General features: G+C 52.9%; 1 protein-coding gene across 3 annotated transcripts in view; it reads left to right on the forward strand.

Moving 5' to 3' along the window:
- The first annotated feature begins 275 nt into the window (after positions 1 to 275).
- SYNPO (synaptopodin) overlaps positions 276 to 19010 on the forward strand; it is a 50683-nt gene continuing 31948 nt past the window's right edge. For 2 of the 3 annotated variants that reach the window (XM_087816923.1, XM_087816925.1), the window contains exons 1-3: positions 281 to 367; positions 1167 to 1212; positions 14957 to 15618. In XM_087816923.1, coding sequence (XP_087673049.1) covers positions 15207 to 15618 — 412 coding nt within the window. In that variant the 5' untranslated portion in view covers positions 281 to 367; positions 1167 to 1212; positions 14957 to 15206. Of the gene's footprint in view, positions 368 to 1166; positions 1213 to 14956; positions 15619 to 19010 lie in introns of all 3 variants that reach the window. The other variant, XM_087816924.1, reaches the window with a different exon arrangement.

The following is a 19010-nucleotide window of genomic DNA, read 5'->3' on the forward strand; positions in this document are numbered from 1 at the left end:
CTGGGGGCTTTTTCTTTAGGTTTTGAAATGCTCCAGAAGTCAGCACTCTGCATGTGCGTGTGTGCCGAGCAGAACATGGGCTGTATTTATTCATCCTTTAGCCCGAGCCCTTAAAAATATAGACGGCTAATGTCTTCAGTATGTATGAAATATCCCATATGCTCGGAAACAAAAGGGGCTCTGTTATTAAAGTTTCATTTCCACACGCCCCCTCCCCTCCCTCCCGCCCGCCCCCCTGACACCCTGCCCTCCTCCCATCCTGCTCAGCCTGCTGGAGACAGAGCGGGACGAGGAGGCAGGCGGGCAGCCGTGGCCGGAGCCTGGGCACAGCGGGCCCTGCGCGAGCGGGTGCAGATCCTGGCTCCAGGTGAGGGGAGGCCTCGGAGGAGGAGAGCAGGGTCTTCCAGGGGAGAGGGGTCTCTCAGGTCCCCAGGATGGCCAGTGGAGGAGTGAGGGGCAAAGTGGCCCTTCTTGTGGGCGCCGATGGGGCCGGGGCCCTGCCAGGGCCCCGCTGTCTGGGACGGAAATGCCCGCTCTGCTGCTAACTGAAACCACATGTGTCTCTAGGCAGCGGGACAGAGACGCCGCCAAGCCTGGGGCCTGGGGCCTGGGGCCTGGGGCCTGGGGCTTGGGGCCGGGGGAGGAGGGGTGCAGGCTGGCCCTGGGCTCTATGTGCATGAGGGGGCCTCCCTCAGGAAGGGTTGGGGTCTTTTGCATCTGTACAAGTGAGGGCATGTCAAAGAGTGTGAGTGAATGTCTGAGCTCCGTGTGTGCGCGCGTGTCGCGTGGATGTGCGTGTGTGAATGTGAAAGTCTGTCTGCTGGTCAGTGGCGTGTCCTGCTCACAGGGCTGAATCGGCCTCCCTCTTGGCCTCCTGTGACCCGAGTCCTGGGCAGACTTCTACCTGCCACCCAGAGCCTGAGAGCCTGCTGGCTACCTCCTGAGAGGGTCCTCTGGGTGATTAGACACCCCAGCTGAGTTGGTGGCTGCCCTTCTGTGCTGGGACTCCTCCGTGGCCACAGTCCTCCTTCTTTCTCTCTCCTCCAGCCAGTCCAGTCGTTTCACACCTGCCAAACTTCTACCCATTTCCAAGAGAGAAAGGCTGAGGCAGAGAGCAAGGGGCTGCTAACAATCTCTTCTCCCTCGTCTGTTTTCATCTTTTTCAGAATGCTCACCTCCAGGAGCGTGGCATGTTCGCAGTAGCCCTAGAAGGTGAGAAAACCAAGCCCAGGAGAGGGGACAGCTTGTCCACAGCATCAGGGAGACAGTATGGGGGTTGTCCAGACCTGGAGATGTCAGAGGATTACTGGGACGTGAGCTCAGCTTTGGGGGGGAAGGTTGGAGGCTGTGCTCAGATTCAGTGGCAAGTTTGGGCACCTGGGGGCCCCAACGGGACCTGAGTCCTGGGTCTTCTCTTTGTAAGGCGCAAGGTTGGCTGGGATCTGGGTCTGGGTTCTGGTGGTGGTCCTGCCATTGCCTTGTGTGGATGTTGGACAGGTCTCCTTCCATCTCTAGGCCTTAGTTTCCCCATCTCTACAATGGCAACGCTGGGCCAAAATAGCATTTCCCAAAGTGTGGTTTTTGCCACTCTGGCAGCTCATGAGATGGTACCATGTGGATGACCAGTTTTTATTTAACAAGGGTTGTTATTTTCATCCACATTAGGTAAAAATATATAAAAGCAGGTCAAACCAGTGAGTGAGTTTCAATAAAAGTATAAATTACCCAAATGAATGAAGACTGGGAACTACTATAATATCCCTGGGGTCCTGTCCAGTTTGGCACCAGGCTCTCTTTATGCTTCTACCATTTAAAATGATCATAGGAGTGTTGGTTCTGGCTGTCTGGGACCCAAAGATGTGATCTACTGTGTAGACCATCTTTTGGTCCCCACAAATTTAGCAGCCCACTAATTCTGCGATTAGAGTGAAAAGCTCAGTTGTCACCTTGGAGTTTGTGTGCTGTGTGTGTGTGTGCTGTGTGACAGGGGGCTGGGGATGGAATAGGCAGAGTTAGGAAAAAGATCAGCCCATCCCAGATCAGGGCTGGGTGCCCAAGGTCAAAGGCAGGGAGTTTGGGAAAGAGATTGTTCCCTGATTGACATTTTCAAGTGCTTTGTCCAGCGTCAGCCTTGCTTTGAATTGCCAGGGTGGGTGGGTAGGCCAGGGGCCAGCCTGGCTTCAGCTTTTCCTGCCATTCAGCCTTGGCTCCATGGCCACATGGCTGCATTTTACGTGCTAACCCAGGACCAGCCTGGGAGGGGTGCAGGGGGTGTGGGGAGCCCCTTGGCAGAGACACCTTCCCCCCCCCCCCCCCCCGCAACTTCTCCAGGCTGGGCTGGTTGGAGCTGGTGTCATTGAGGACATGCCCCTGCATGCCTCCCCCTTACTGAGCAGCTCGCTCTTGCTCTTATTGTTACTCATGGCGATGATTGTTTATCTGTGGATCCTCACTGGTAATTGGTTTCATCCCCAACTCTCTAAGCAAGCACATCCCTGCCCTCCTGCAGGGGGTGCAGCTACCCCATTGCCTTTTCTCGTCTCATCCTGCAACAGGCAGAGGGCACCAAACTTTGGTTCAAGGATGTAGATGGCATCCTGGGATGGGGAGTGAATTCATGACCCCTTCTTGGGGAGACAGCAGGTGCAGAGGAAGGAGCCCGGGGCAAGCTCCTTACCCTCTCCGGGCCTCCGGGCCTCGGGGCCTCGGTGTTCCCACTGGCTCCAGAAGACTTTGTCCTCGGTAAGGCTGAAGTAATTCTCTAGCTCTGTCCTAGGATGGAATGGCATCTGTCTGCTTCTAGGAGGTTCTTGTTTCTCTAGAAGGATGCCTTCCCAGGGGTGGGGGAGTGGGGAGAAACCTGTGAGTTTTAGGACTAGGCTCCCTGGAGCAGGGATGGGTCACATGGAGTCATCCACACTTTTGGACCCAGGCTCAAAGCTGTGTCAAATCCTGGGGAAGCAGCTGGTCAGGGTCAGGGGCACATTTCTTGCTTGCAGAACTTATCACATTCTAACTGGCCTGCAGCTACACCCAAGGCCAAGGGCAAACAGAAGCCGGCTGTATGACTCGTTGGGCAGCTTTGTGGGCAGCGTTATAGAGAGATCTGCCTGCCCAGGGAGTGGGAGGTGGCACTGCGTAGTGGGCAGGATATGGGCTTAAAGAAGAACCTCTCCCTAATGGAACATTCTCAATTGGAAAGTGAAACTGTTTGTATGACCATGGTCCCCTTAAATGCGTCATTCTTGGTGGCCTAAGCCTGAGTTCAGATGGAGGCCAAGGATTCTAGTTAAACTTAGGTTACCACTCACAGTGATGCCCTGGGGCCCTGCTTTGTTAAATTCCACCTCGATTTCTTTTCCCTGACTTCCATAACAGCAGAGTGTGGAAGGGTGACAAAGCAGTTTATCTACAGGGTCACATCCAGGTCTATGGGTGACAATATTGACTCCAGGTGAAGGAAAGCTGAAGTTTGCTGCTGGGTTAGGGAAAAAGAAACAGAAGAAAAGAGGCCAGGTGGACCCGTGCTCTGCTCCTGCTGCAGCTGTGGGCCTTGCCAGGTTGCTGCATCTCCCTCTACTCTACTTTCCTCACCTGTAAAATGGGCTGTCGTGAAGATTCAGGAGATGAGGCACACGAGCCCTGGTACACACTGCATCTGACCTGATCAGTAATAGGTCATAGATTATTGGCCCTGTTGACAACTCTCCCGACTTAAGGAGAAGGTGTCATTGTCATTTACCTAAGAGAAAATGACACCGAATGATGTCCCCTGAGATGAGGGAAAAGCACCGGCTTTCTCAGGCCTCGGTACCATCCCAGCCATGCCCCTCCTAGCTGTGTAACTTCAAAAAGGTTGCTTAACCCCATCTGAGTCTCAGTTTCCTCATCTATAACATTGGGGAAAAGATAGCACCTACCTCATAGGGTGGCTGTGGGGATTAAATGAGCCAACCTAAAGCTCCTGCACATAGTAGGTGCTCAGTGAATACTCCCTAGCTGAATGGAAGCCTGGAGGCCTGATGCCTGGCCCTGAGCTGACCCCCTCAAATAGTCCCTCTAGTCCTCAGTCAGGTCCACAGCCTTTAGAGAGATAGCAAGGCCAGGGACGAGAAGCTGGGGAACCCCAGGAGGGCTTCTCCCCCAGGGACTAGCTTCCGATCTTGCCACAACAGGACCAAACACCTTCTAGGGGAAAGCTGGGCCTCAGTCCAGGTGGCGGGTGAGCGGTAACCTTGTTATTCATGTTCATTGCCGGCAGGAGCACTGGATAAATTCCTACTGGAGGAAACTGGGAAACTGAGGCTCGGAGAGGGGAAGGGGCCTGTGTGGGGTCAACGTGGCAAGGAGGCAGGAACAGGAGGGTGGAGGCAAGGAGCTGGGAAATGGTGTGGAGGGAGAAGGGGAGGGCCCTGTACCTACCCTGCCAGGGCCTCCCTCCCAGCTCTGCTCTCTGGAAGCAGGAACTGGTTAAAGGGGAACCAGGAAAGGAGGGAAAGAAAGCAAACAGTCAGAGAAAGGCCTGGAGCTGGAAGTGCTGGGATTGTTTGGTCTGGCTGAGCCACCTCCTGGGCCACTCCCGGCAGCTCTGCAGACAGACTCCAGCAACCCTCGCCACATGTGTGCACGCACACACATGTGCACACACACGCACAGATACACAGGCATACAGACACACACACACACATGCACACACACACATGCACACAAGACACATATGGATACATACAGACACCTATCCAGACACACACTACACACGTACAGACACATGGCACGGAAGCTCCAAGGGTGCCAGGGTCAGGGGCTGGGGTGGCGGGTTCCTGTGGCTCCTTCCCACTCAACCTCCTGGCTCCCCTCCTCCCAATAACTTACACTAGCCTGCCCCCCCGCAGCCACCCTAACACCTCCCTTGCGCCCCACTGCGCTCTAAGCTCTTTACTCATACGAACTCGTTTAATCCTTACAACAGCCTAGGAGGCAGGCACTAATTACCCCTGGCTTGCAGATGGAAAAACAGGCTCAGAGAGGTGAAGTAACTTGCCCAAGGTCACATAATTTGTTCAGCAGCCACTCCAAGGTGGCCCCCAGAGCGCAGAGCCCACGGGCCGACCGCTGCCCCACGCTGCCTCCGAGGGCACCGGGCTCTGGCTCTGTGCCAGGCACTGGGATCAGCACCATTGCCCCCACAGTCCCTGCCACGTGAAGCAGCAACGTGATGTTGCCCTTTTCTCAGGCCCAGGGCAGGGCAGTGACGTGCCCGTGGCCCCAGAGCGCGGAGGAGCAGGCTGGAGGCGTCGGCGCTCTGGGCCGCGGTGAGGAGAGGCGGGGCCAGCGTCAGGCCCAGTGCCCTCCAGCCGCTTCTTCCAGCTCTTCTGCCATAGCCCCCCTTCCTCACCTGCCCGACCCCCGAGACTGCACCTCCATCCCCCAGACCTTGCGTGTCTCACATTGCCTCAACAAGTGTGTCCTGAGCGTCCTTAATAACAGCTTTGGGTGCTGTTGACAAAACATCTTTCCCTTTCATTATTTTATTTCATCCTGTATGTGTGGGGGGCAGGGGTGGTGATTATTATTTTCTTTTATCCTGGATCCACCTCTCGCTGAGAGTCCTTTCCGGCAGAGGGCCAAACTAACTGAAATACATATCAGAGTCCTCCAGTGAGCCCAGAGCTTCTTGCAGAATGAACGAACGCTGAGCAGAACAGACGCGGTGCCAGCCCTGTGGAACCAGAGTCATGACCAGCGTTCCCTGAGCCCGACCCACGTACCTGGCACCAGGCCGCTGTCTCTCCCGCACCCCCTCATTAAATCCTCAGGACAATGCCTGGGACAATGGTGCTGATCCCATTTTACAGATGGGGAAACTGAGGCTTAGAGAGGCTATATCGCTCCTCATGCCCTTGCCCCCCTTGAAGATGCGCCAACCCCCATCTTCTGCCCACCTAGACTCCTTGAAGGCAGGGGGCACTTCTCTCTTCCTTCTGTTCTCTCTGTGGTGTCTTGCACGACGCTGGCCCCAGTGGCACCACTAAGTGTTTATTCCATCCCATTGGGTTGAATGAAGCTTTAGGGAAGAACAGGATATGGGGAGGAAGAGAGGATTAGTGGGGAACACCCAGCCAGGGGCAAACAGCGGCGTAACTCAGCGTCAATGCCGGCAGCCTTCTCCAAAGGCCATTTCACCCATTGCCTGTCCCACCCACCTTCGGTTTTTGGACTCCCTCTAGAGTAGCCTGCCAAGGAGTTTCCAGGCTCTGCTTGTTCACCGCCAGTGACAGGTTGCTCAGCACCTACTGAGGCCTGAGGTAATCCAATGAAATGACTTAGCATAGTGCCACGTGGCCCCCTGATAGCTGACCTCTGCTGGGTGCTTTCTCTGTGCACATTAAATCCACACCAAAGCCAGGAGAGGAAGGTACAATTATTAGCCTAGTTTTACGGCTGAGGAAACCGAGGCATGGAGAGTTATATAACTTGCCCGAAGCCTCACAGCTGGTAAGTAGCAGGAAACAGAATGCAATTCAAAACCTGGGACCCGGCTGGAGAGCATGCCCTCCTGACCCCTAGGCCAGCGCTGCCCATGGAAATAAATGTGAGCGCGTGTGCAATTTTAAATTTTCTAGCAGCCACACTAACAAAGTAAAGAGAAACAGGTGAAAAAAGGAAACTATAAAATGTATTTCTACAATACACTTATTTAAATCCAAAGCAGCATCATTTTAACGTGTAACAAATCTGAAAAAATGTCATTGAGACATTTTACATTCTTCTTTGGGTTCTAAGTCTTGGAAACCTGGTGTGTATTCTTAATTTGCAGTATATCTCAATTTGCACTCGTCACACTGCAAGTGCTCAGTAGCACATGTGGCTGGTGGCCACCATACTGGACAGCACGGCTCCATACTAGGCGCTTACTGTGGTACATCCTAGCGCACGGGAAAATGCAATACATGTTAGCCACTGTTATGATTCTTTTTATCCCTGCTTGTTGCTGATGGTGGGCCAGGGGGAAGCTGGGCTGAGGCCCCAAGCCTTCAGTATCGGCACTGATGTTTCTATTCTTAATCTGAGTCCTCCAAGCCAGCAGCTCGATGGCTCCCAGGCTGAGCCAAGCTGTGAGCCCCTGACCTCTGGGTTGAAAAGAGGCAGCCTAATTCTCTCTAGGAGAAGAGGGAGAGGCCAGACTGAGGACTCTCCATCTCCCCAGCCGGCCAGCTGAGCACCACATGAAGTGAGGCCTCTTCGGGGTTTATAAACCTCTGGCCCATCTGCCTGGAGTGTGTAGGGCGGCCAGGCGCACATCTGGATGGGAGAGGGCCAAAGCTCCTCCTTCTGCGGTCCCTGGATCAGCACCTCCTGCACGCTTTAGGCAGATTAGGCCTTTAAATAGAGCAAACAAGCAAACAAACACATCTCCATCACTTTTTTAATACATTTTTTTCTCATAAAACCCCATGAGTTAGGGGTGGGGAAACTTTTGGATATTTATAACATCATTCGAGGGCCATACAAAATTATCAACTTAAAAATTAGCTATGAAAAAAGCTCCTAGATTTATTGAATTTTGAGTCCTGCCTGTGGTTGCCTTGGCAGGGCCAGACCAAATGATTTCACAGGCAGTATACGGCCCACGGGCCGGACATTCCCCACCCCTGAGTTAAATGAACCACTGCCCCTATATCTCTGTGGGTCCTGGACAGCCGCCCAGGGCTAGCGAAGAGGCAGCCAACATGAGCCAGTGGTTCCCAAACCAGTCTGCACACTGGCATCACCTGGGAAATTGCAAAATACACTGGTGTCCCCAGAGGTTGTGACTAAATGATCTGCAGTATGGCCAGGGCTTTGCAGTTTGTAAAAGATCCTCATGTGAGTTTAGAAACTGCTGTGCTAACCCCCAGGGGCACAAGCTCCTCTGGCCCTCACAGTAGCTATGATGAAGGTGTGGTTATGGTCCCCACTTCCCAGGTGAAAAAGTAGAGGCTCCCAGCCCAAGTTCAGCCAGCCAGGGAGCAGGCATGGTAGGAATCCACTGGCCACGGTCTTGCTCAGCGGTGTGCTGGTCAATGCATAACAGCTGGCTCTCTGGGAGATTAAAAAAAGCCCTGCTTGTAGCATCTGCCCATGTCCATGGTGTGGTGACTCCCACCATGGCCGGTTTTAAGCTACCGAGTGATGTCACCGAGTGCAGAGTTGGGAAGTGATTCACACAATTGGCTGCCGGCTCAGTTGGCGGCTCCAGCACGCGCTGGGCCACCCTGCGTGGTCACAGGAGGTCCTGCTGAGTGGGCGGCAGACACGGTCAGTCGTTTTCTGGATTTTCAGTCATAGAGCCCTCTCCCAAATGAAAATTTGGGAACCTCAACGTACTCAACAGATAAAACGCAGTATGTTATCAGTAGAGGCTTCTTTTATAAACTTCAATCATAATATCTTGCTCCTGCTTAAACTGGGTGAGGCCAGCTTGACCCCTCCGGATGGGGTGAGAGGGGCTTATGAACATGAGCAGTAGGTGGGATGAGGAGCGGCCTCTTCTCAGAGCCAGGAGCCTGTGCCCCAGGCCCACCTCTGACCCTCGCTGCCCTGTGGCCTTGGGCAAGTCCCTGACCCTTGGGGCCTCCACTTTTTCACGTGTCCAGGAGGAGACTGGACTGCAAGCAGGATCCCCGGGGCATGGCTCCCCAGGCTGACTTTGACCCTGCTACACCTCCCGCCCGACCCCAGGCAGCCTTAACCCCGTATTTATAGCCATGACTTCAGTCTCTCCAGTTCCGCTGAAGCTGGTTCCCTGGCCCACATATTTATAAACCCAGGCGGGCAGAAATAGATGTGACGTGCAGGAGATTTGGCTGATTTTGTGAGCAGGCTGGATTCAGGGCATCCATTTGGAATGGGTTCGAGTCCCCCCCGCAAGCTGGGTGCCAGGACTCACAGGCAATCCAGAGCCAGAAGGGCGCTTAGAGACTCTAAGCCCAGTCCTGTAATTGTGTGGCTGGTGGTCACTGAGACCCAGGAGTGGAGGGAGGTAGCCAAGGTCACAGAGGGCATGGCAGAGCCAGGGCCAAAATGAAGGATTCTCTGGGCTGTGCAAAAACGGCCTCTCCTCGGACCCTCAGAGAATCCCCCAGTGTCCGCCCCAGCACCCAGGCACCTGTCAGGTCCCAGCTGGGTTGTTTTCCTGCTCTGGGACCAGGAGCAGAGATTATCCTCCCTGAGCCTCCATATACCCATCTGTTAAGTGGGGATAGTAGTAGGTGCCTGTCTCATGAGATTATTTGGGGGAATAAACAAGATCGTACTTAATATAATGTATCAGTATGGAGCCCCGCACATAACCAATGTTTACTAAACAGTTGTGCTTGTTCTGATTATATTCTCAGTCACCCCTTAACAAAAATAACAATCGTAATAAGAAAGTTGCATCTTTTGAGAACTTATAGGGTTAATTCATTTAGCCCTCACAGCAACTATATGGTATCATTACATTACCTTCCAGCCCACTGTATGGTATGTGTTTTCCATTGAGGAGACACTCTATCAGTATAAGGAACTTGAAAAAGACTGTTCTCAAAGAAATAATGCCAATATGTGAAATCATATTTTTATATACCAGACCATAAAAAATAGTCTTAAATGGTAGACATGTTCCTAGTGAAACATGAAGGTTCTAAAATGGTGAGCAATTGAATAGTCAGAATATTAGCATAAGAAATAGATCTCCCAGCGCTCTGCAAGGTTTGAGCTCCTGAGTTTGCCACCTAATGTTGATTTTATGTGTTTATAGTTGCATATGAGAATTTAACATAATAATGAATTTGAAATACATATGCCATACAAAACACAGGATGGCAGCTGTCAGAGTTTTTTGTATTAATACCACTGTTTTCTCTGTCCTAATGATACACTGCATGCCTCGGTCCCCTTTCCTGCTTAATTATTTTTCCACTGCATTTATCACCATCTGACATACTTTCTTATTTATTTATTATCCGTCTACCCCAACTAACATGTGAGCTTCACGTGGGCAGGGTTTCTTTCCCTTTTGTTCACTGTGTACCGCCAGCACTTAAAATAGCAGATGGCTCATGGGCATTCAGTGAATACATGCTGAATGAATGAATGCATGAAAGTGACTGACTGAGTCTGGATCTCCATGCTCCTAAGAAGGCAACTAAAATTCAATGAGATGAGTGACTGGTTCAAAGTCACCCAGTTATCTTGAGGCTAAACTGAGGCCTGGCCTACGCTCATCTCTCCTGAGGCCACCCAGTGTCCCAGGTTGGAGAGTTCTTCCCAGCTCCTCATAGCTACCTCTTGCAAAGGACTGCTTTCCTGATGCTTCCAGAGCTCCCCCCAGCTTCCCTTGATGCTGGTCCAGCCCTGGCCCCTTCTGCCCCAGGAGGTGGACAGGAACAGAGGGAGGAGTGAAGTAGGGAGGAAGGGGGAGAGGGCAGGGCAGGCTGGGCAGCCCGGGCAGTGATGGCTGGCGGCGGAGGCAGGAAGGAAGGAGGCCAGGATTGGTCCGTTTGCCCTGCAGGACTGGAAGGAGGGGTTGGTTATGGTCATGTGGGGTCCCTGTGAGACTGACTCTGAGAAATGCTGAGAGAGGACAGGTCCAAGAGGATTCAGGAATAGCTTCAACCTTGGTTACTGTCAGTCCCACCAACCACTCTGCCCAAGGCTTTTTTCAGCTGGGGAAACCAAGGCCCATTGAAAGGAAGTGATTCTTCCAAGAACATGTAGCAAGGTAATCACAAATGCCAGGCTTCCTCCTGCTCACCAGTTTTGGAGGTTGGAGCAGCTTGGGATGCCTCCTTTGGAGTCAGGGGGAAGAGACTCCACGTTGGCGCCCATCCCCTCCTTGGAAGGGAAACACTAAGGTAGGAACATACTCTTAGCTCAGATTCTTGGGAGCAATGGAAGTTCTCTTCCTAATGGCAGGGAAAACTCAACTCTGGACAGGCCAGACGCCATTCCCCACCCCACTCCTGATGCCAAGGTGCTGCCAGACAAGTGGTGTTGGTACGTGCACCTTGAGCCACCTGGACCATTTCTGAGTTACCCCTTTCCCCAGGATAACCCCACTTTTGTCCTTAGGCTACATGTACAGTTAATGCCTCAGCCATCCACATTCATTATTCTACTCGATAAGTATTTATTGACTACTATGTGCCAGGCAATGTACCAGGCACTGGAGATAATCTCTTCCCTCTCTCCCTCCCATCCTTGCATCCTTCCTTCTCATTCATTCACTCACTCGTTCACTCATTCATTTAGGAACTACTTCAACTATTGAGGCAGCACAGCTTCATGGGTGACAGTAATATCTGGAGCTAGACTGTCAGGATATGAACCCTGACTCAGTCACTTACTGGCTGTGTGAACTTGGCAAGCCACATAAGCTTGATTTCCTATCTGTAAAATGGTGATAATAATAGCACCTTCCTTACAGGGATGTGATGAGAGTCAGATGATGCACGCTAAGTGTCTGGAATAGCACCTGACATAGTAAACATTTCATAAACATTAGCTATTATCATTGTTATTGTTATTATGTGCCTGGCACTGCACCAGGTGTGGAGGAAATTGCTCTAAAACTCTCCTCTCACAGGGACCCCTGCATGTTTCCGTCTGCCACCCTCTGCCCTGGTCTTCCTGCCTCCAGCCACTCAGCTAGGCCTCCGGTGCTGGGGACCCTGCTTGGACTCATGGGGAGCGAGACGGGGAAGCTGACGCCTCAGGAGGAGCAGGGCTATGTGAGGAGCTGGAGCATGTCTGGGCTCCTGGGTTCCAGCACCAGGCGTGCATCTGACTCACTGTGCAACCTGGGTGATCCCTTTTCCTCTTTGAGACAAGGACAGTGGGTTGGCTGGACTCTATCAAACCTGCCTGCTGAGGCTCAGAGTCTAGAGTCTGTGGCTAGATGAGGGATGTGGATCTGGGGGAGCTGGCATTAGAGGACCCCCTTTCATTTCTGCTGAGGCTGGAGCAGACCCTCGGTGACCCACTGTGAAGATGCGCCCACACGGACAGGTGTGCTGTGTCTGAGTTTGCAACCTCAGAGGCTGTGGGGATCCCCAGAGTCAGTGTGCAGCCACTAAGAGCCATGAGTCCTGCTCTACACTCACCATCCGTGTGACTCTGGATATGGAATTACTTTTCCATGCCTCAGTTTCCCCATCTGTAGACAGCACTCACACGCCTGCCACACAGACAGTGTTAGGTAAAAGGCTTGGCCCAGTACTAGCAGATGCTCAGAAGGTGGCAGCTGCCATTATAGTTACGGATCCCAGCCCTCACTACCTCCACTTTACCCCGGGCTCCTGAGCAGGGTGGGTGTCCCAGGTCTCGGGCCCCCATGGGGCCTGCCCAGGCCCCCAGGCTGGGTCGGGAGTTCTCCTCCTTGGAAGGGAAATTTGAATTGGAGTGCTCCTGCCAACCCCTCCCTCCAGGCTTGGCAATGTGAAGACAACGCTGGCCAAAAATATTTGTGTGGGTGGCGGAAAGTTAACTTTTCCGCCTCTCTCTTCTTTCCTGGAAACCGTGGCCACTGTCAAATACAGCAAAACAGAAGCAGGGAGAGAGCGAGACAAGGCCCCTGCAGGGTGTCAGAGGGAGCCCTGCCCCCCCATGCCCACTCCTCCTTCCTCCTGCTATCTGGCCTTCTGGTGGTGTGGGCGGCAGGTTGGGGGGCTCCAAGTGCTTAGAAACATGGCATCCTGCAATGCCAGGGCTAGACAGACCCCCTCCTCAGCATCCTTCGCCTCAGCCCCGACATCGTGTCTTTGAGCAAAATGACTCCAAAATGAAGAAGGCGCCTGCCCAAGGCCACACAGCCAGTTAGGGCTCTGAATCCTGCTGGGCTCAGAATCCTACTGGCCTTTCATTAGATTTTAAGAATCTTTGAAACTCTAACGGCAGAAACCTGGCAGCAGCTAGATTTGGTGAGTGAGAAAGGATTTGGAGAGGAATGAGGCCCTGGAGCTCTCTCTTCTATGTCTCCATGCCCACCGTTACGGTCAAGGTGTCGGAGCTGGGGTCTGATCCTGGCCCTTTCGCTCTTTGACTTAGGCCAGAAGTCACCCTGCCTACCTGAGCCTCAATTTCCTCACCTCTGAAATGGGCTAATAATAACAGTACCTCCCTCAGGGTTGTTGTGAGGGTTTACTTCGATAACCTAAGTAAAGAACCCAGCACCCAATAGGTGTCCAATCTTGTGAGCGCCTGTTCTCTAGGCAGAAGGTTGGCTTCTCTGTGCTGATGTCTCCGTCTAAGAGGCTGTTGTAACAGGTGCCTCTTATCTTTCTGATCCCGATACTTGTTTGCCTTCCCCTGGTTGGCATTGATTTTCCCCAGGGCCTGGTAATGCGCTTATCTTTCCTCTTGCCTACCAGACTCTCCCCGGCACAGCTCCAACCAGAAGCTGAGCCCTGACCCAGCCTGCTGGGGTGGGGTGGCGGTGCCTGGGGATGGAGGCGTCAGAGCTGAGGTCAGTCCAGGCCCTGAGGTCAGCAGTGTCCACAGACTTTCATAATTCTCTGGGCTCTCACTGCCCAAGGGGTAGCCAGGGCGTGTGTGAGGGTCTTCTCTCCCTATTTGCAGAGGGTAAGTGAGATTCGGAATGTTCACCCTCACTGGAGTTCACACAGCTAAGAAATGATGGAATCAAGCTCTGTTAACCAAGACCTGCACATTCCAAGGTGTCCTCTACCTCCCCATCTTGGGTCATCTTGTCCACCTCTGCCCTGTGCCTCCACAAATGATTTCCAAACCTTTGTCTCCAGCCTGGAACTCTTCCCTGCTTTCCAGGCCCCCGTGTGGAGGTGACTGTGCTATCTCCCCCGGAAATCCCAAATTGAATTCATCTCCCTGCTCCCCTGAACACCTGCTCCTTTGCTCCTTCCCATTTATTCCTGATCTCTATTATTGAAAATCAAGAAACCACACTGTCACCAGAGTTGCATCTTAGACTCCACCCCCTTCCTCCACACCCACTCTCCATCTGCCTCCCAGCCCAGCCAATTCTTCCACCCAAGTTTCTCTCCCATCCATTTCCTCCTCGCATCCCCTCTCTCCTGGGTTATTATCAGTTAACATTTCTAAATAATCATACTGTTATTATTATTATCCCGGTATCCACAGCTCCCACCACCACCAGATTTTAAGGCTTCATGAGCCAGAGTATATCTTCTTTATCTCCACTGTATCCCCCGTACCTTTTATAGTGTCTAAAATGTGATAGGAACTCAAGAAATGTTTGTGGAATGAAAGAATAGCCAACATGTATTAAGCTGCATCTCAGAAACTGTGCTAAGTCTTCTGCACGCATTTTCTCCCTTAATCATCAATGCAACACTACGTTGGAGATATTTCAGTTCCCATTTTACAGATGGGGAAGCTGAGGCTCAGAGAGGTCACATGATTTGCTACCCATCACACAGGTGGCAGAGCTGGAAGCCTGTCACATAAGCACATTGCTGTACCATCTACCTTGGTGCACAGCCTTCTCAGGGGTCCCTGTCCCAGTCTTTTGCCCTCTGCCCCACCATTCCTGTGATTCCTGTGTTGTATGTACCTTTGGTAGCATGTGGGAGAATTCTTTCCAGAGGGCGCCCAGATAAGTATTTTTAAATAACTAGATATTTATTTAATGTGTACATATTGGGAGAATTGACTTAGCCCAACATACTTGTGGTTTCTTTGCAATTATTGCTTAAGTCCAAAGTAATAGAAGTTATTTAAAGTTGATTTACAGAAAAACATTAAGCAAATAAAGTGTCAAATGGCATAAGGATATGGCAAAACCATGGGATGTCGAGTGCCTGAAGCTTGGGACTTTCCTGTGGATGTGTGTGGGACCAGCCAGTTCTCAGGGAGACCCTAGGTGGACAGGTCTCAGAAATTCAGCTGGAACAGTCAGCCGACTGTCTCATGTGCTGTTTCTTTTCTCCCTGTGCAGATAGATCGTCTTGAAGGGGGGGCCTCACTGACTAGAGACGGGTTAAGGAGGAGGGCTCGGGGGCCCACCACCCCACCCAGCCCAGGAAGGCCGGCAGTTGGACCTCGCCCCAGCTCTGTGTCGCCTGAGGAAGTCAAAGCTGTAGAGAGCCAGAGGAGGCCTGGAGAGGAGCAGAGACCAGGGCTCACACAGGTGGCCCGGGCCCCAGCCCCGGAGCCAGCTTTCTGCATCACCGAGGAGGGGCAGCGCCATGCTGGGCCCTCACCTCCCACCCCCACCCCTCGGACCCAGTGAAGGGAGGCCCAACCCCTGTGCCTTCCGGATCCCGGATGGGAGCTACAGGTGCCTGGCCTTGGAGGCGGAGGAAAGCGGCGGTGAGGAGAGCCTGCAGGGAGAGGCAGGGCTCACCGACTTGGAGGAGGACAGGATGGTCACCAGGAATGGGGACAACTCCAACTGCAGGGCCACCCAAGAGGCACCAGAGTCGCCCAAAGCCCTGGGCATCCAGCCACCCAGCTGCTCCAGGGGGGCACGAAGGGAGCCCCAGCATGACAGCAGGACCAGCCAGGACTGGGACATGGTAAAGGCCCAGCAAGTGATGACAGCCAGCCCCAGCCTCAGCCCCAGCCCCAGCCCTGGACCCAGGCTTCCCCAGAAACCAGGTAAGCTCATATCCCTTTTCCCCTGGACTGCCAGAGTCACAGGGGACCCCACAGGTCCTTAACATAGGGGCTTTTGACCATATTTTCCCATGATGCGTAACAGCCCATCAAGGTCTCATGGGCATGCCCAGATTGACAGCTGTGGAGCTACAGGGAGGCTGTGAGCTACGTGCAAGTCCAGCTGTCCCACATCTAAGACCATCTTCTCTCTGCCAGAGAGGGCACATGAAATGGCAGCTAGAGAAAGCTGTGTTATCACGCTTGGTTGAAAACAAGCCCATCTCTCACTTTTGTCCACCCTTTCATCACTGGTGCTAACAAATGACTGGGGAGTGTGAACAGCTGATGGGGCGGGACTGCCTGCTTGAATGTATTGAGTGCCAGCTGCTCGAGGGTGCCGGGGACGCAGCGCTGGGCAAAGCAGATGTGGTTGCTGCCCTCATGGAGCTTCTGAGGTAGAGACTGAAGATGATCTAATCTGACCTCCTAATATTACAGGTGGGAAACCGAGGCCCAGAGTGAGGACGTTAAGGACCAGTTGGTGACTGAGAGGGACGCACATTCCTCACCCAGGCCTCGGTTTCCCATCTGGTAGAGATGACAGAGGCAGGACCCACATCACCTGGGCTGTAGTGAGGACCCAACCAAGGCGGGTAGAGGAGAGCTCCGTGTGAGCAGCCCAAAGGAAGGAAGGAAGGAAGGAAGGGTGATAATAGGCAGCCGGAGTCAGCAGCAGGGCGGGGCAGGGAAATCGACACTGAATCACCTCTACCACCCGGCCCATGGAAACGCTGAAGTGGGTCCAGATGGGGAGGACGTGAACTGGGCCATGCTCGCTCAGGCCCGGGAGGGCTTGTGCGTCACGCAGGAACACTTCATTTCTCTGCAGGCGTTGCTGACGCCCCGGCTGGCATCTCACCAGCCATCCTGCCCACTCTTTTTTCTGAAATAATTCTTTCCAGGCTCTGATCTCCCCCCATAGCCAACCCCCACCACCTCCCACACTTGGGTCACACGTAGAGCTGGGCAAACTTCAATGCATCTGGGGCAGGAGGAGGAGGGCCCCAGGAGGGCCCAGCAGCCTTGAACTTGCAGGTGGGCCCTCACACCATAATCAGCCCAAATTCAGTTCCCCTAGAGCCTGAAAGCCCAGGACTTGCTTCCATCCCTCTCACAGACCATGTGTGGGGGCCGCGAGACATGGGTGCTGCTTCTGGAACCAAAGCCGACTAGAGAAACCCCAGCAAACCCCTTCCCCTTGGTAAGCTCCAGTTTCATCTGTACAAATAAAATTAAAATATGAGCCCTATCTTCTTCATAGAGCTATTGTGAGGTTGTAGTGATCTTGGGGCAGCGTTTTGGAAATTTTAGTGTAATCTAGAAAAGCATGTGAAGATGTTCATAATAATTAAAATGCTCACAATCAGTTCAACAATACAATAGCTATTACTTGTTAAGCCCGTATGTGCCAAGCCCACTGTGCTGAGAGCTTTTGCACAAGTCATTTCATTTAATGATCCCTATGAGGGACATACTGTTATTATCTCCTATATACAGATGAGAAGACTGAGGATCAGAGAATATAAGCGATTTGGCCAAGACTCATGGGTAGCAAGCTGCTAAGCCATGATTCAATCACAGCTTATCTTGAATAAGGGACTTTGGCCTTGGCCGCCACTGTATTGTGGATTTATAAGGGAAAGGTGTGGCCTGCTGACACCTGGAGTAAAGAGACCATAGATGGAGAGGGGAGAAGGGACTACATTTAATGAGCCCTGTTGGCTTCTCATATGGAGATAGATCATTTCATAGTATCTCATTCTCACTGACTGAGACTGTGGTCATGTTCCTCTGGTTCATTCCTCTCTTAAACATCCAGCCAGGCGGTTCTCCAGTTCTGTCCTGAACAGTTCTAGGGACAGAGGAGACAGAAGTGGCCTCAGAAGGATGGAATGGGCAGGGGAGACTTCTCAGAGGCGGAGGCAGGAAAGAAGCTGGCTCTCGCAGGAGAGTAGAAATCGGGTGCTCTGGGGTCAGAGCCCTCACTGGCCTTTCTGTTCCTTTGGGAAAGGGAGTAGCCAGAGTCCCTTCTCTCTGCCCGGAGATCCGGAGGGAAGAGGCCTGTGGAACTGCCAGGTTATTAGTGGATTAGGGTTTCTTTTAAAGCTTCCTCCCATTACCGCCAGAGGATTATAAGCATCTTCAGACAATTACACCCGTCCTTCCGCAATTATAACTGCCTCTCTTGATAGCTTTAAGTATGGGTCAGGACATCTTCTGCCTTGGGTACTCACCACTTGGGGTGGGTGGGTACCAGTGCCATTTCTCTTAGGCCTGAGTACCAGCTGAGCATGGCAGAATGGGATCCTTGGCAGGCTGGAGGGTCAGAGACTGCGGAGAGATGAGGTGGGCAGCAGCTTAAGTTCCCTGCCATCACCTGCTGCCAACTTGGGAGAATATATGTGGGAAGGAAAGTGTCGTGTATGGCTCATTCTCAGGCCCCAGCCTGCATTGCTTAGTCCACAGCTCACCAAGAGATCCCCGCACTACAGCTGTCCTCTCTGCAAAGTCTCAGCTAGTCATAACTGGAAGGGCTCATTGAGATTACTGTGGAGATAAACTGGTGGAGACTCTAAAGCCCAGAGCTGGCAAGCAATTTGTCCAAGGTCACACAGTAAGTTGGTGGCAAAACTAGAGCTAGAACCCAGGGCTTCTGCCTCCCAGCTCAGCTGCCAGGCTCCGTGCTAAGAGCTTTGTGTGGGTTACTTCAGTTCCTCCTCTGAATAACCCTAGGGAGTTCATACTTTTCTTATCTCTGTTTCACAGATGAGGAAACTAAGGCAAACCGAGTTTAGTGACTTGTCAAAATCTCAGGCCTGCGGGTGGAAGATCTAAGATTTGAACCCTGGGAGGTCTGGCCCATGCTTTACACCACCCTCTGTGCTGACTTGTCTCCATGGAAATGAGGCAGCAGGCTGTGTTCTTCCACCCACCTGGGGCTAGGAAAAGGTTGTTCAGGCTGGGGGATGGTGGGGGACTCTGCTAGGTCATCTTCCCTCCCCCTTGGAGACACTCCGGGAGAGCCAGGCTCCGAGGCTGACCCAGCCCCTCCTTCACTCACGGCCTTGGGAAAGCTGCCTCCCCTCCTCTCCTGGCCACTTGCTATTGGGGGTTTGGGGTATCTGGAGGATACTGCCTGAGCCTCTGGGGTGGAGATGAGGACCTGGACCTGGGCTGTCAGATGAACCCTGCCCCAGGCCACGTCCATCCGGTGGAGGTGGAGGAATCTATGCCCCTGATAAGAGCTGACAGTGGTCCCTGGGCCAAGGACATGGCCCTGCTCCTCAGTCCTGTGGGAGAAAGGGCAGTCAGAGAGGCAGGGGGCCACCCAC

Source organism: Miniopterus natalensis, chromosome 4 (genome assembly GCF_054644295.1).
Source record: "Miniopterus natalensis isolate mMinNat1 chromosome 4, mMinNat1.hap1, whole genome shotgun sequence".
Lineage (NCBI taxonomy): Eukaryota > Metazoa > Chordata > Mammalia > Chiroptera > Miniopteridae > Miniopterus > Miniopterus natalensis.